Source organism: Hemitrygon akajei, chromosome 1, assembly GCF_048418815.1.
Source record: "Hemitrygon akajei chromosome 1, sHemAka1.3, whole genome shotgun sequence".
NCBI lineage: Eukaryota > Metazoa > Chordata > Chondrichthyes > Myliobatiformes > Dasyatidae > Hemitrygon > Hemitrygon akajei.
Window position 1 is genome coordinate 88,283,193 of NC_133124.1, and position 17,137 is coordinate 88,300,329.

At 41.5% G+C, this 17,137-nt stretch overlaps 1 protein-coding gene across 14 annotated transcripts in view; it reads right to left on the reverse strand.

The window, feature by feature from the left end:
* The window catches only part of LOC140728571 (receptor-type tyrosine-protein phosphatase mu-like), a 994,862-nt gene that overhangs the window by 569,957 nt on the left and 407,768 nt on the right, over positions 1-17,137 (reverse strand). For all 14 annotated transcript variants that reach the window (XM_073047511.1, XM_073047621.1, XM_073047608.1 and 11 more), the window contains exon 5: positions 3,037-3,152. In XM_073047511.1, the coding sequence (XP_072903612.1) occupies positions 3,037-3,152 (116 nt within the window). The remainder of the gene's footprint in view (positions 1-3,036; positions 3,153-17,137) is intronic.

Here is a 17,137-nt window from a genome sequence, read left to right on the forward strand (position 1 = left end):
AGACCTGACCAGAGTTTTGACCTAAACTGCTGAAAGTTCCTTCCCCCAGCAGAAGCTGCTCTACCTGTTGAGTTCTTCCAGTAGGTTATTTTTGCTCTAGATTCCATCATCTGTCTCCCGAATCTCGAGGTATTGAGGGCTACTTTGTGCTGTACTGAGACTTTTATTTAGCTACTTGAATCTAAATTCCTCAACAGTCCAGATAGGAATTAAACTCATGCTTCCCCACCCCACTCTGACTTCTCTCTCTCTGCGAACTCCTGCCTGAGTTTGTGTAGCTTTGCTGCCCTGGTTTCTAAACTGCATCACTGACAATATTCCAATTCTGCATAACTGCGTTTGCAGTGGGAGTATCGCAAATGTAAATCCTTTACCATTAGATGCAAATGTACAGTGACCTGGAATAACCTTTTGTTTTATTTCCTTAACGCAAAGGAAATGAAATTAACTCAGAGCCTACCAAATATAGTGACACATGAGGGTACAGATGCTGGAATCTGGAGCAACAAACTATCTGCCAGGGGAGCTCAGCAGGTCAAGCAGTATCTGTGGGAGAATAGCTATTGTTAAGGTTTCAAGTCGAAACTCTGCTCCCGCAGTCCTGATCCAGTGTTTCAGTCTGAAACATTGACACGTCCTTTCCTCCTAGATGCTGATCAACCTGCTGAATTCCTTCAGACAATTGTTTGTTGCTAACAGCAATAGAACCCATTTTCATGAATTTTAAATGTTGACATAGATCTTTAATGTAAGATAAACTTGAATCTAATAGAAAAATTGAATGAATGTACTGCAAACGGACTCAAAGAATTTCAAAAGTACATAAGTAATTTTTTTAAGTTTACGTTTACACAAATTGGATCTACCCTTGCAACAAAGTGGCCACTTGTACTGAATAGATTTTAGGAGCCAAGTACCAGTTACTTTTCCCTTTTCCTGCTGGTTTCTCCCTGTGCAGCTTTCAACACTGTTCAATGATTATCAGCCACTTGCTGATTCAAAAGTGTGTATCAAATTGACATTCTTTGTAATGAGGCTCTAGCAACTGCTTCATTACTCTTGACTACCAATGCGCTGGGACTGACTTAAATGCTGATTTTTAAAATTTCTACCAGTTGATATTTTAAGGAAGATAATTTTATAAAGTTTTATTTTCTCAGCAATTTAAAATATTTAAAATATATCTTTGTTAAAACACAATGAACACAATTAAATCCAATTTATTTCAAAAATGGTAAGGCATATGTACTTCTGTTGTGACAGCGATAAGTCTAACTGCTGAATGATGTTTTGACCTGTTTTCTTCCCACTGCTTCCTCTCCTGAAGGTATGGATTTGTTGCTAGGACACGGTCTAACAATGCTCCATAACCTTTGGCCACAACACTCCAGTGTCCCTGCTGAATAGACATTCCGCATTTACAACAATGGAGCCGGATCAAAGGTTCATGTCATATGAAAAGACTGGAGCCAGTGGGACAATTTTCCTGAAGAATAGATTTAACAAGGTACTCAAAATGATGAATATTGTTTCTAAGTAGCTAGATAAAATGATTTTCACTTGCAAAGGGTGTAATAGAGATGAGGCTCAAGATAATCAGAAGTAAGTTCTGGGAGAGGTGAGAATTTTTTTTACGCACTTATTATAGTCTGGAATTCAAGCTAGAAAAAGTACAGGAAGAAAATTCTAATGTAATTATCAAAAGAAAATGGATCTGCACTGAAGAGTGAACATTAGCAGTACTCTATGGAAAAGTAAAAGAATAGAACCAATTATATAAAACTTTCCAAAACTCAGTTCAGATACAGCTTCAATATTCTAAGACTTGAATCAAGTGGCAAAATTCTCCTGGCTTGTCATTGGAAGCAAATTAAACCAACATCTAGACAATTAAAAAAGACCAACACCATCTCTAGATGCAAGAGATATGGCAAATTCTGAAAGTCTTGAGCAACACACACAAAATGTTAGTGGAACTCAGCAAGTCAAGCAGCATCTATAGAGGAGGATAAGGAGTTGACATTTCGTGCTGAGGTCCTTCATTAGGACTGGAAAGGAAGGAGGAGGAAGCCAGAGCAAGAAGGTGGGCACGGGTGAGGAGTACAAGCTGGCAGGTGGTAGTTGAATCCAGGTGAGTGGAAAGGTGGGTGGGTGGGGAGGGAATAAAATAAGAGGCTGAGAGATGATAGGTGGAAAAGGTAAAGGACAAAGGGCTAAAGGAGGAGGAATTTGGGAATCTAATAGGATAGAAGAAAGGACCATGAAGAAAGGAAAAGTGGAAGGCAACTCACCTCAGAGGTGCAAGTAAGGTGAAGTGAAGGGGTGAAAGGCAAACCAGAATAAGGAATGGGAACAGAAGGGGGAGGGAGTAGTAATTAACAAAAATGATAGAAATTGGTCCTCATGCCACCTTTGCTGTTATTTTATTGAAAGCTCTAGCTTAGTTGATGTTCTTTTACTGACGGGAGGGGCTTCCAGACTTGGAAGCTGTGCTTGAGATGAAGCAAATTCCACCTTCATCAAAAGCTGGAAACTTGCTGAGTCACCTTCTGAGCTGTCATTGCTCTGGTCAAAAATACATGCTGTATTGTTCAGGGAGTTGAGACCGATGGTCATCTTTCTAAGAGACCACTACCGTAAGAAGTGGCTCAGAGCATGTGTACAGTAATTCACAGCAGTATTTAGCTGTGAGACTCTCAACTTCTGAGCCTGCATAACTACCAAAAGCTACTCCGTAGAAACAATACGAAGACTTAACTGCTGGGAGAACATATTTAAATAAAAATGAACGTAATGATTTCTGCTGAATTTAATAGAAAAAGAGAAAATGTTTAAAATGCATAACAGGTAAGGCAGCAACAGGAACAGAGAGAAAAAATAAGTATTTTAAGTAACAACCTTCCATTACAACTTTCTTATGAAAGCATATTGACCAGAAAATCTGTCTATATCTCTCTATAGATGCTGCCCGGCCTGCTGAGTTCTTTGTTTGTAATATTTCATTCTTGAATTCTTGGTTTATGATTTTTTTCTTACCTGAAGCCAAAGTTTGTCAGTGAAGGAAGTTTGCCCATTGGCCATGCACTGGAAGGTGGCATTCTGCCCCGCATTAACCTCTACATTCTGCAGGCGTAGGAAATGGGGAGTTTTCGCTAAGATGATAAAAAAAAGAAATAGTTAATGATCTGGGGGGAAAAAATTTGCAATTTAGCACTGCAATTTTCAATACTTCAATTAAGTACAAGCCAAGTGCCTTCCAGCATTTTCAGATTGCATTTCTGATTTTGAACATCCTTGGTATTTTGGCTATTTAATTTATATTCTTCCCTCAGTAACACACAGTTGATTAACACAATAAATTACAAACATCTGCAGTAGCAAGAAAAACACAACTAAAAGGAACTGCCACATCTGTATCCATGATTCATTTCTACTGCAGCACCAGGGGCACTTATCATTAAAGATCAGGCAGAGTAAGAATGTGACAATGTACATACCTGTACCTGCAGATAAGTACTGTCCATTGAGTCAATGTTCACATTTTGGTGTAACAGTTTTGTGAAGAGAACTAATTTATACATTTAAACGTCAATCAAAATTACAGGAAAGTTACTTTCCACTCCTAGATAAACATCAAAGCCACAGAGCAACAGTGAATCAATGAATGTTCCATGACTTGTCCAAAGGTCAACCTAGCAAGGTCAGTTTCATTAGGCAGTCAAGGTTCTACTGGGATTGAGTCTTCCAGTAGAAACCTGCATTACAGCTGAGCTGATCCTTGACCATATGACCATAAGGCCACAAGACATCAGAACAAAATTAACCCATTTGGCCTATTATGTCAACTCCACCATTAAACCATGGCTTATTTATTTTCCCTCTCAACCCCATTTCCCTGCCTTTGCCCTGTAACCTTTGACACCCTTACAACTCCAGAGCCTATTAAACTCAACTATATATAGGTCCAATGACTTGGCCTCCACAACCATCTGTGGCAATAAATTCCACAGATTCATTACCATTCGGCTAAGGAAATTCCTCCTCAACTGCGTTCTAAAGGTTTTCCTCTATTCCAAGGGTGTGCCCCTTGGTCCTAAACTCCTCCATCATTGAAAACATCATTATTTGGAGCTGTTGCTTTAGTTCTTTGGGAGGAAATCACAAAGTTAAAACCTAGAGATGCTGATACTGGCTCAAAGCAAGATGTTTCTGGATAAAAACATGGAACGATGGTAAAAAGGGGTAAAGAAAATATGTTTGGAAAGAAGAAAAAGGAGGGAGGGAGGATTAGAAAAGTAAAGAGGAGGGTTAAAAATAGGGTGAAATACATGGGGAGAATGAGAAAAGAATGAGTTATAGGAAAATATCAAATAGCTTGGGACATTTTTTTCCCTTACAGCATAGGAGAATGAAAGGAGATTTGAAAGAAACATACAAAATTTTAAGGAGTATGGATAGGGTAAACAATCAGGCTTTTTTCCATTGAGGTTCTGTGAGACTAAAACTGGAGGTCATTGGTTAAGGGTGAAAGATGAAATAATTAAGGGGAAACTGAGGGTGAACTTCTTTATTCAGAGGGTGGTGCGAGTGTAGATTCAATTGCAAAAGTTAAAAGAAGTTTGAATAAGTACATGGATGGGAGGGGTATTAAGGGCTATGGTCCAGGTGTGAGTCAATAGGACTTGATGACCGAAGGGTCTGTTTCTGCACAGTAGGACTCTGTGACTCTATGATTATTAGTTATGGGGCATTTTTCAGAAGTTATGGAATGAAGATGGCAGCTAGTTAATTCAAATGCAAACCAATCTACAAAAGATCCAAGATGGCGGCGCGACACAGCTTGCAGTGGCCACTCCAAAGCTGATTATCTGTTATTTGTGAAGTGGGGTGCCGTGTGCAATCATAATCGATTGAAAACGGATGTGGGAGCACGGAGGAACATCTGGAAATCTCCAGGAAGACCTTCTTTGTAGCTGCTGCTGCTGTGAGGTCTGGGACTCTGCTGAGAAGAACAGGCCCCCAGTCCTCGGGGTTGTGTTTCCGATGGCCGTTGGCAGGGCCGTCTTAATACACTCGGCAGAGGATGGTGCTTGGAGAAGCTGTGCCGGAGGGGATGGTCATCGGCTCGGAGGTTCGATGGACTCGGAGTCCGGTGCAGTCAGGTCGCTCATGACCTATGCTGCGTCTGCAAGGCTAGGTTCGACGGAGCTTTTGTTGTGTGCTGCGTCTGCGAGGCTGAGTCGGGCGGCACTGTGGAAGTCCATAGCGGGGGTATTCCCTTCTGCTGCCAGCGTGGGTTGGCGAGTCTGTCGGGACCCTGGGGACTTGTGGAAACTGTGTGGTGATTTCTTTTGAATTTATAGTCCTTTAACATCTTTGGACTATTTTTACTGTGCCCATGGTCTGTTTTTTTTTTATCAATTATGCTATTGTTTGCACTGTTGTAACTATATGCTGTAACTATGTGATTTTGTGCAGGTCTTGTAGCTTTCATTTTTGGTCTTGTTTGTCTGGTGGATTTGGAGCTCCTTTCCGGGGAACGCGCTAAGACGGTAGCGCGATATTAATACGCAGCATCCTCTCAGGACTCTGGATTGGGGATTGCCAAACGTTACATGGATTTTCTAGTGTAGTCTGTTTTGTCATATGCTTTTTTGATATCATTCTGGAGGAACGTTATCTCATTTTTTAACTGCATTGCATTTGTGGTTTCTAAATGACAATAAACTGAATCTGAATCTGAAAAAGGTTTTGTAACCTCCTCATAGTATTCAAAACAGACACTATTGTCTGTTATAGATCACAGGCTGCTGGCTAATGACAGGAGGCCATTAAACAAATTTGCTTCTATTGGCACTTGTACAATGATATTTTGTCAAACAATGTGACATCCTATGATACTTTAAGACCATCAAAATCAGCCATTGTTTGCAGGAATCCCAATTCTGCACCTTTGCAATTACACATGGGAAGGGAGTAAGTAAACATTTACGTTAATCAGCACATATTGAATCATCTGTCATGAGATCAGGGAAGACATTATGTGAACATCTCCTGCATTAATACATATATGACTAAACACGTATTCCTGCTATTTAATACACAATTTAGGTCTTGACTGTTTTGCCTTTGTTTATACATCCAACAGACCAACCCTCAATACTGTGAAAAATGAAATATATTTTGAGTATTGGGTGTTTGGTCTTCAGCACCCTTTAGAACAGCCAATGTTATTTGAATGTTCAAAGGAATTCTGCTATTTGGGATGAGCTTTGATTGTAAATGTACTTGTCAACATTCAAAATGTTAAAATAAGTAATTATTCCATCAAAACAGTATTTAATTGTATATTGTTACCTTTGTATTTAAAAAGTATAAATCATCACTGTATTCTTGCATGACAATGAAGGAGAAAGGGATACGTCAGAAAACCGGTTTGTAATGAATAGATACATTGTGCAGTTTACCTGCCTCAGGAAACTCTAGGTCAAGAAACAGTCACAACAATGGAATATGGAGGATGAGACAGAGGGTGCAGAGAAGATCCACCAGCATGATACCTGGAATGGAATGGTTCAGTTACCAAGAGAGGCTGGAGAAGCAAGAGCAAAAAAGGTTACAAGTAAGGATATGGCTGAAAGAAATAAAATTCTGAGGAATACAGGCAGGGTAGATTGCAGGACACTATCCCGTATATCAGAGGTAGATAAAACTAAAGGATATACTGTAGGTTTAGGGTAAGGGGGAAGAGATTCAGAGGAGATCTGAGGAAGATCCTTCTTCAGATAAAGAGCAATAAATATGCGGAATACACCGCCTGCTTAAGTGATTGAAACTGAGTCACCGATTGCATTTCAGGGATGAATAAATACACACTTAAATGGTTTAAGTCTAGAAGATGATTGACCAAGTGCTGGGAGATGGGATTAATCAGGAAAGGTGCCAATGGACGAGTTGACACAAATGGCCTACTTCTATGCTGTTTGATTCTCTTAAACTAAATTTGAAATTATAACATTGACAGTCGGTCAAATGGTTGCGTAGGAGGGCTAAAGTTAGAAGATTTGAATGAAAGGAGAATTACACAAAGATTGGTAGAAGGGGGAAAAGGGGAGAATCAGGGGAATAGGAGGGAACAGAATGAATGTATATTGATTACTGTGTGTGTAATTCCAGTGTCTTCTCTAAAAGCACGTGTCCAAGGCTCAAACAAGCAATCACAGTGTCAGAATTAATTTAGGCGATCTCAGAAGGTCCTTCCAATGCAAGACGCAGTGTTTTTTTTAAATATGAAGAAAATTATGCATCACCCAAAGGATTTCCTCAACGCCAATTAATATAGACCTGCCTGGCTGATTCTGAGCTTCATATAAGTGCCAATATATATTACAGCAGGCCACACATTATCACTGCTGAATCTAACTGTATCTAATATTACCATCTCAATGGCAGTTTGTCAACAGAGTATCATGACACAAGAACGACAACTTCAATTTATAAACCACTCAACACATTAAAAATGTCAAGACAGTTCTCACAGAGATTAGCTGACAAAGTTTGACACTGAACCAGATGAGAAGATAGCAGGAGAAGAGCTGACCAATGAGGATGTTTTCAGGATCTCCTTGGAAGTGAAAACAAGGTAGAAGGGTGGAGATGTTGAAGAGGGAGTAGTGTCAGATCAAGGATGGAAATACAGAAGAGAAAATCACATTTTCTCTCACCTACAGTGTTTTTTCTAATCTGCCTAAATGCAGGTGTGTCGTCCCTGCCCCCCCCCCCCCTTTACAAAGGTAGAGCGTTCCTATGAAACCTTTCTTAAGCCAAAATGGCGTAAAGGGAAGAACCATTAATTTATATGGGAAAAATTTTCGTAAAAGCAAAAATCCTCTTTGTAATGCGAGAACAGGTTACTAATATAGGTCTTTTGTAAAAGCGAAGTGGCATAAAGTGAACATTCATAAAGTGGGGGACACCTGGATTTCAGGATTTCCAAATGACACAGAAATTAAAATACCTCACAACTGCAACACTTAGTTGTCAAGCTATCAGCAGGGAAACAGACCTTTACTCTGAAGCAACAGCCAATCCATGATCGGAAGTGTGAGAAGATGTAGCTACTGAGGTTGCTGATTGAGTACATAAGAAAACGATTCATACCAGTTTGGAGTTTGAGCAGCAGCAATCAGCGGTCAGAAACATGAGAAGATGTAGCTCACTCAGGATTGCCGATTGAGTGCATAAGTCATCGATTCGCAGCAGTCTGGTGTTTGAGCAACAGCCAAACAGCAATTTGGATTGATTGGCATGAACAAATAAAAGTAGGCGGGAGCAAGCAAAATGGCATTGTAAGGGTGGGGAGTAGTAGAGTGGTTATTTGAAGCTTTAGCTCTTTGAGGGTTCAGCAAAGAACAGGCTTGAATGAGAGAAGGCAAAAAAGCTGTAGGTGGATTTGTTTTTCCCAAGTTTGTTTCTTGTTTCCTTCTTTTATTTGCACAGTTAGAGTAGTAGAGATATCAGCAGGATAGCTGAATGCTCCTCTTGCAGGATGTGAGAAGGCAGGGAGATATCCAGTGTAATCTCCATCAGCACAGGAGTACCACAGGGATGTGTACTTAGCCCTCTGCTCTACTCACTTTACACCTATGACTGTGTAGCTAAGTACAGCTCCAACACCATGTGCATATATGCTGATGACACCACTGTTGTGGGCTGTATCAAGGGGGGTGATGAATCAGCACACAGAAGGGAGACGGAAAACTTGGCTGTGGTGTAATAACAACAACCTTTTACTCAATGTCAATAAGACCAACGAACTGATTATAGACTTCAGGAGAGGGAAACCAGAAGTTCATGAGCCATTAATCATCGGAGGATCAGAGACGGAGAGGGTCAGTAACTGTTAATTCCTGGTTGTCACTATCTCAGAGGACCTGTCCTGGACCCAACATATAAATATAATTGCAAAGAAAGCACAACAGTGCCTCTACTTCCTCAGGAGTCTGCAGAGATTTAGCATGTCATCAAAAACCTTGGCAAACTTCTATAGATATGTGGTGGAAAGTGTGCTGACTGGCTGCATCATGGCCTAGTATGGGAACACCAGCGCCTTTGAGCAAAAAATCCTACAAAAGGTAGTGGATTTGGCCCAGTACATCACAGGTAAAACCCTCCCAACCATTGAGCACATCTACATGAAACATTGTCATAGAAAAGCAGCATCCATCATCAAAGATCCTCACCACCCAGGCCATGCTCTTTTCTTGCTGCTGCCATCAGGTACAAGGTACAGGTGCCTCAGGACTCGCACCAACAGGTTCAAGAGCAGTTACTACACATCAACCATCAGGCTCTTGAACAACAGGGAATAACTACACTCATTCTATTTCTGCTGTTCCCAACAACTGATGGTCTCACTTTAAGGACTCCTTATCTTGTTACTTCATGCTGATTATTGTTTGCTATTTATCTACAGGTATATCTGCATTTGCACAGTCTGTTGTCCTGTTTAGTTACTGTTCCATAGATTTGCTAAGTATGCCTGCAGAAAAAGAATCTCAGGGTTGTATCTGGTGACATGCCTGTACTTGGATAATAAAGTTTATTTTGAACTTTGTACTTTGAATGTTGAAGTGCATCGAGCTGTAGCTTCGATTTATAGTCCACATTAAGGTGTTAGAGTTGGCAGTGGATGACCTCCGGAACATTCAGGATGCTGAGGGGCTGATAGATAGAACACATAGAGAGATAGTTATACCCAAGTTGCAGGAGACAGGAGACTGGGTGACAGTCAGGAAGAGGAAAGGGGTTAAACAGACAGTAGATAGTACACCTGTGGCCCCTCAACAACAGGTTACTGTTGGGAGGGGGTAAGACCTAGCGGAGGGAAGCCACAATGGTCAGGTCTCAGGCACTAAGTGATCTTTGACTCAGAATGGAAGGGGGAGAAGAGGTGAGGTGTTGTGATAGGGGATCCATTAGCTAGGGGAACAGAAAGGAGGCTGTGTTGATAAGTACAGTATTCCTGGATGGTATGTTGCCTCCCAGGTGCCAGCATCCAGGACATCGTGGATCGAGTCCTCGGCATTCTTAAGAGAGAGGGTAAGCAACCAGGTGTCATGGTCTACATAGGTACTAGTGACATAGGTAAGAGGAGTGATAAGGTTCTACAAAGTGAGTTCAAGGAGTGAGGTGCGAAGTTAAAGGAAAGGACCTCCAGGGATGTGATCTGAGGATTGCTACCTGTGCCACGTGCTAATGAGGTCAGAACTAGGAAGATCATACAGTTTAATACATGGCTAAGCAGTTGGTATAGGAGGTAGGGATTCAGAATTTTGGATCATTGGGCTCTACTTCCAGGGAAGGTGGGACCTGTACAGAAGGGACTGTTTGCACCTGAATTGGCGGGTGACTAACATCCTTGTGGGAATGTTTGTTAATGGTTTGGTGGGAGGGGGTGGTCGGAAGGAGTCAAACTAGAGTTGCAGGGTTATGGTAATTGAAGTGCCAGAATAGATATTGGAGGGATTGTCAAGACAGGTATTGTTAAGACTTAGACAAAGTCAGGAATCAAAAGGTTGAACGTGGTGTGACAAATGTTCCGAGCTGCATATATTTCAATGCAAGAAGTGTTGTAGGAAAGGCAGATAAGCCAAGGGCATGGATCAACACCTGGAATTATGATATTGTAGCCATTAGTGAGACTTGTTTGCAAGAAGGGCTGGCAGCTAAATGTTCCAGGGTTCAGTTGTTTTCAGAGGGAGGAAGAGCAGGAGGGATTAAAGGGGGAAAGGTGATGTTATGAGTCAGGGAAAATGTCATGGCAGTGCACAGTCAGGACAAACTGAAGAACTCGTCTAGTGAGGTTTTATGGGTGGAACTAAGGAATGAGAAAGGTGTGACTACATCAATTGGGCTATAGTAAAGACCACCCAACAGATTTAGAGGAACAAATTTGTAGAGAGATCACAGACTGTTGCAACAAACATAAAGTTGTTATAGTAGGTGATTTTATCTTTCCACGTATTGACTAGGACTCCTGTACTGTAAAAGGATGAGATGGGATAGAGTTTGTTAAATATGTTCAGGAAAGCTTCCTGAATCAGCACATAGAAGTCCCAAAAAGAGAGTGTGCAATACTTGAGCTGTTATTAGGGAATGAGACAGAGCAAGTAACAAAAGTTAGTGTAGGGGAACACTTTGCATCTAGTGATCATAATGCCATTAGTTTCAAAGTAAATATCAAAAAGGATAGGTCTGGTCCACGGGTTGAGATTCTACATTGGGAAAAAAAAAACAATTTTGATGGTATCAGAAAGAATCTGGCAAGTGTGGATTGGGAGAGGCTGTTTTCTAACAAAGGTGTAGTTGGTAAATGGAAGGCCTTCAAAAATGAAACCTTGAGAGTGCAAAGCTTGTATGTGCCTTTCAGAATAAAAGGTAAAGATACCAGGTTCAGGGAATCTTGTTTCTCAAGCGATATCGAGACACTGGATCAGAAAAAAAGAAGATGCACTGGAGGTATAGGCAAGTAGGAACAAATAAGATACTTAAGGAGTAGAGAAAATGCAAGAGAATGCTTCAGAAAGAAATGAGGAGAGCAAAAAGAAGACATGAGATTGCCTCAGCAAATGAGGTGAAGGAGAATCCTAAGGGAATGTACAGATATGTTAAGAGCAAAAGGACTGCACGAGACAAAATATGTCCTCTGGAAGATGGAATGGTAATCTATGTGAGGAGCCAAGAGTTGAGGGAGATCTTAAATGGATATTTACATCTTTATTTACTCAGGAGACTGACACAGAGTCTATAGAAGTGAGAAAAAGCAACAGCGACATCATTGACCCTATACAGACTACAGATGTGGAGATATTTGCTGTCTTGCGGCTTGAAGCTGCAGGGGCATCTGCAGATTTCCTCATGTTTGCCTGAGAGATATTTAACATCGTTTGTGACAGGTAAAGTACCAGAGGATTGGAGGATCGCTAATGTTGTTCTGCTGTTTAAAAGGCTCCAAAAGTAAAGCAGGAAATTATAAGCCAGTGAGCCTGAAATCACTACTAGGAAAGTTATTGTAAAGTTTTCTAAATGACTGGATATATGAGCATTTGGATAGACATGAGACTGAATAGGGATAGTCAACATGGCTTTGTGCATGGTAGGTTATTTCTAACTAATCTTATATAGCTTTTCGAGGAAGTTATCAGGAAAGTTGATGAAGGCAAGGCAGAAGATGTTGTCTACATGGACCTTAGCAAGGCATATGATAAGGTTTCGCATGCAAGGTTGGTCAGGAAGGTTCAATTGCTTGGCATTCAAGATGAGGTAATAAATTAGAGTGAAGATTGGCTTTGTGGAAGACAAAGAGTGGTTGTAGATGCAAGGAAATCTGCAGATGCTGGAAATTCAAGCAACACACACAAAATGTATCAGTCTGGTCTTCAAGCTTCCTTGAACTTGCTTACAATGGAGCAAATTACTTAAACCCATAGATGCCTGGATTGATGCAGATCAATTAACATAACCCCATTGGTGTCCATTTTGCAAACTATACCTCATAGTCTGTGGATCAGCCTGTACTCCACAAACAGCACTGTTTAATTTAAAAGGTGTGCTTCTAACTTCAATTTACTGCTTGCAATTTACAATTTCCATTAAGAACTGAAGACTGGTTCTTGCTTGAATTAATATCTGCTATATTTATGTAACTCCAGAATACTCTCTAACAGATGCCACCCATTCCAGACATTTTTTCTTCTCCCCTTCTCATAAAGTAGTCTGAAAACATGTAATACTAGAGCAGCTTCTATCCCACTGTTAGCAGCCTCTTGAATGGACTTGTTGTATTATAAGATGACCTATATATAAATAGTATGCAAGACAATCCTTCTACTGTATCTTGGTAAATGTGACAATAATAAGCCAATACATACTTCCCTGAAAGTGGTGACAGTTAGGCAATATGACGAGGAAGACATATGGAATTCTTGCATTGCAGCTGGACAATTATTGTGTAGTGCTCTGGTGCCATACTATATGAAAGATATGACTCAGGTAGAGTGGATGCAGAAAAAAATCCATAACAATGTTGTTGGGACTGGAGGGCTTTAGTTACAGTACAAGGTGGCACTGGATGGGCTGGGCAAGGAAGCTGAGGATGACAGTACAGAGGTTTATAAAATCATGAGCAGCACAGATAAGGATAATGCTCTCAGTCATTTTCCCAGGCAATGTGAGTCAACAATGGGAAGTTCAATAGGTACTTCTAATGTCAGAGAAATGTATACAATATACATCCTGAAATTTTTGGATGGGAGGGCATAGTTTTAAGGTAAGAGTGGAAAGATTTGAAGAGGAAACTAGGGGCACGCTTTTTTCACATTGAGGGTGATGGATACTTCCTATACGCCAAAGGAAGTGGTAGAGCAGGTACCATTACAACTTAAAATGACATTTAGGCAGACTGTATGGACGAGGAAGGTTTAGAGTGAGAGAGAGGGATGGGTCAAATGCAGGCAGACGATGCTAGCTCAGGAAGATACTTCAGCCAGCATGGATGAGTCAGTATCATGAAAAAGTACAGCACAGAAACAGGCCCTTCAGCCCATCTTGTCCAGCCAAACTATTTAAACCGCCTAGAACAATCAACCTGCACGCAGATCATTCATATCCATACATACCCCTACTATCCATGTATCTATCCAAACTTCTCTTAAATGTTGAAATCGAGCATTGATGCACCATTTGTGCTGACAGCTCATTCCACAGTGAGTAAAGAAGTCATGTTGCCCTTAGACTTTTCACCTTTCACCCTTAACTCACAACCTCTAGTTGTAGTCCCACCCAACCTCAGTAGAAAGAATTGTCTGTGTTTGCCCTATCTATACGTCTCATAATTTAGTATACTTTTATCAAATCTCCTCTCAATCTTCTACATTCCAAAGAATAAATTCCTAACCTATTCAATCTTACCTTATAATTCAAGTTCTCCAGTTCCGGCAATATTCTTGTAAATTTTCTCTGTACACTTTCTACCTTGCTAACATTTTTCCTGTAGGCGGGTGATGAAAACTGCACACAATACTCCAAATCAGGCCTCGCCAATGTCTTATACAACTTCAACATAACATCCCATCTCCTGTACTCTCCTGCTCTGTGAAGGCCAATGTGCCAGAAGCTTTCTTTATGACCCAATCTGCTTGTGACACAACTTTCAATGAATTATAAACCTGTATTCCCAGATCCTTTACTTCTGCCACACTCCTCAGTGCCTTACTGTGCACTGTGTAAGACCTACATAGTTCAGTACTTCCGAAATGCAACATCTTGCACCAGTCAGCATTAAATTCCATCTGCCATTTTTCAGCCCATTTTTCCAACTGGTTCAGATCCCGCTGCAAGCTCTGATAGTCTTTCTCGCTGTCCACTATACCCCCAATCCTGGTATCATCAGTAAATTTGCTGATCCAGTTAACCACATCTTCATCCAGATCATTGATATCAATGACCACAACCGAGCCAGCACCGACCCCTATGGCACACCACCAGTCATAGGCCTTCCAGTCAGAGAGGCAACCATCTACAACTGCCACACACAAAATGCTGGTGGAACACAGCAGGCCAGGAAGCATCTATAGGGAGAAGCACTGTCAACGTTTCGGGCCGAGACCCTTCGTCAGGACTAACTGAAAGGAAAGATAGTAAGAGATTTGAAAATAGTGGGGGGAGGGGAAAATGTGAAATGATAGGAGAAGACCGGAGGGGATTGGGTGAAGCTGAGAGCCGGAAAAGTGATTGGCAAAAGGGATACAGAGTTGGAGAAGGGAAAGGATCATGGGACGGGAGGCCTAGGGAGAACGAAAGAGGGAGTGCAGCACCAGAGGGAGATGGAGAACAGGCAGAGTGATGGGCAGAGAGAGAAGAAAAAAGGGGAGGGGGGAAAATAAAAAAATCAGGGATGAGGTAAGAAGGGGAAGAAGGGCATTAACAGAAGTTAGAGAAGTCAATGTTCATCCATCAGCTTGGAAGCTACCCAGACAGTACATAAAGTGTTGTCCCTCCAACCTGAGTGTGGCTTCACCTTGAAGTAGATGAACTTCATCTCCTCTACTCTAGAGGAGTAGAGCCTCCTCTACTGTCAAGATAAAGCCACACTCAGGGTGGAGTCACTGTATGAGAAGGGGGAGAATAAAAAATGTCTGGAATGGATGGGGCCATGATTGGCCAATGGTGGATAAATTGCACATTTGCAGTTTGTCACCAGTATTAGGCAACCATGAGTGATTACTTGATCAATTGAGAGGGCAATGTAGACCAAAAAATGAAAGTGCACTCTCCGCCTTCTCAGATCTTTTTCAGGTATTTTCCTGAGATATTTAATAGCCACCTGAATAACAACAACATTCAGTTTAGCACATGATCCATAGATCAATCCAATAACAATGAAATTCCACATACAAAATGCCACAGGAAGAGAGTTTGATACACACATTGAGGTGTATTACAGATATTCAGATTACGAGTTCACAATATTTCATATTTACTTATATATGGAATCCCGTAGGCTGGAAATGTGCAGTATTTAGATACCACTTCATATTAGATGTTACTCATTTGAGATGAACAGAAGAAATTCTCTTCACATGGTGCAAGCAGAATCATCTGCAGCTTAATGTGAAAAAGACTAAGGAGCTGGTGGTGGACCTGAGGAGGGCTAAGGCACCGATGACCCCTGTTTCCACCCAAGGGGTCAGTGTGGACATGGCAGAGGATTACAAATACCTGGGGATTTGAATTGACAATAAACTGGACTGGTCAAAGAACATTGAGGCTGTCTACAGGAAGGGTCAGAGCCATCTCTATTTCCTGAGGAGACTGAGGTCCTTTAACATCTGCCGGACGATGCTGAGGATGTTCTACGAGTCTGTGGTGGCCAGTGCTATCATGTTTGCTGTTGTGTGCTGGGGCAGCAAGCTGAGGGTAGCAGACACCAACAGAATCAACAAACTCATTCGTAAGGCCAGTGATGTTGTTTGGGTGGAACTGGACTCTGATGGTGGTGTCTGAAAAGAGGATGCCATCCAAGTTGCATGCCATCTTGGACAATGACTCCCATCCACTCCATAATGTATTGTGGTTAGGCACAGGAGAACATTCAGCCAGAGACTCATTCCACTGTTACATTGAGCGTCACAGGAAGTCATTCCTGCCTGTGGCCATCAAACTTTACAACTCCTCCCTCGGAGTGTCAGACACCCTGAGCCAATAGTCTGGTCCTGGACTTATTTCCATTTGGCATGATTAACTTATTATTATTTAATTATGTATGGTTTTATATTGCTATATTTTTGCACTATCCTTGGTTGGTGCGGCTGTAACAAAACCCAATTTCCCTTGGGATCAATAAAGTATGTCTGTCTGTCAATTACTTCACTCAACGGCTATGGATACTTGGAATCTTCTACTGCAAAGAATACTGAAAGCTCAGTTGTTTAGAGCTGAGAGATTTTTAGGGGAGTCATTGGTCATAAGAATAGGCAGGAAAGTGGGGTTAAGATCAAAGTGTAGTGGTGTGGCTACACACAGCGCTGCAATAACGACACAGAGTCGGTGAGCTACAGTTACAAAAGAGGTTTATTCAAACTTCGAGGCCTTGCTTTAAAGCCTTCCTGATCCTGCCCTCCCCGAGCGGGAATGCTGTAGGGGGCGCGTATTCGCAGTCCCGTCCCGCACGTGGGCTTTTCCCCTTGCCGGTGAAGCAGGCTTGGCGCCCTCTTTGGGACCGGCCTCAATGCTGGCGCGCGCTGCTTTGTGAGCTGGTTCGAGTGCGCTGGGAAGTGGGTCACCACAATAGATTAAATAAGCCAATTCAAAGCAAGCTTAAGAAAACATTTGACTAACTCCTGGCTCTGTTTATTTTCATATACCCTGTTTCTCTTTTGCTTGCATTGAGCATAGACACAGGAAGCCTTTCTTCCCCAGTGACCTACAAGCCTTGAAGTTGGATTTCACATGTTTGTCATGTTAAACATGCGCTGTTAGCCTTAATGTCTAATCAGAGGCCACAAATGCTAGAAAAACTCAACAAATCAGGCAACATCTGTGGGAAGAGAAAACAAGCTACAATTTTGATGAAAGG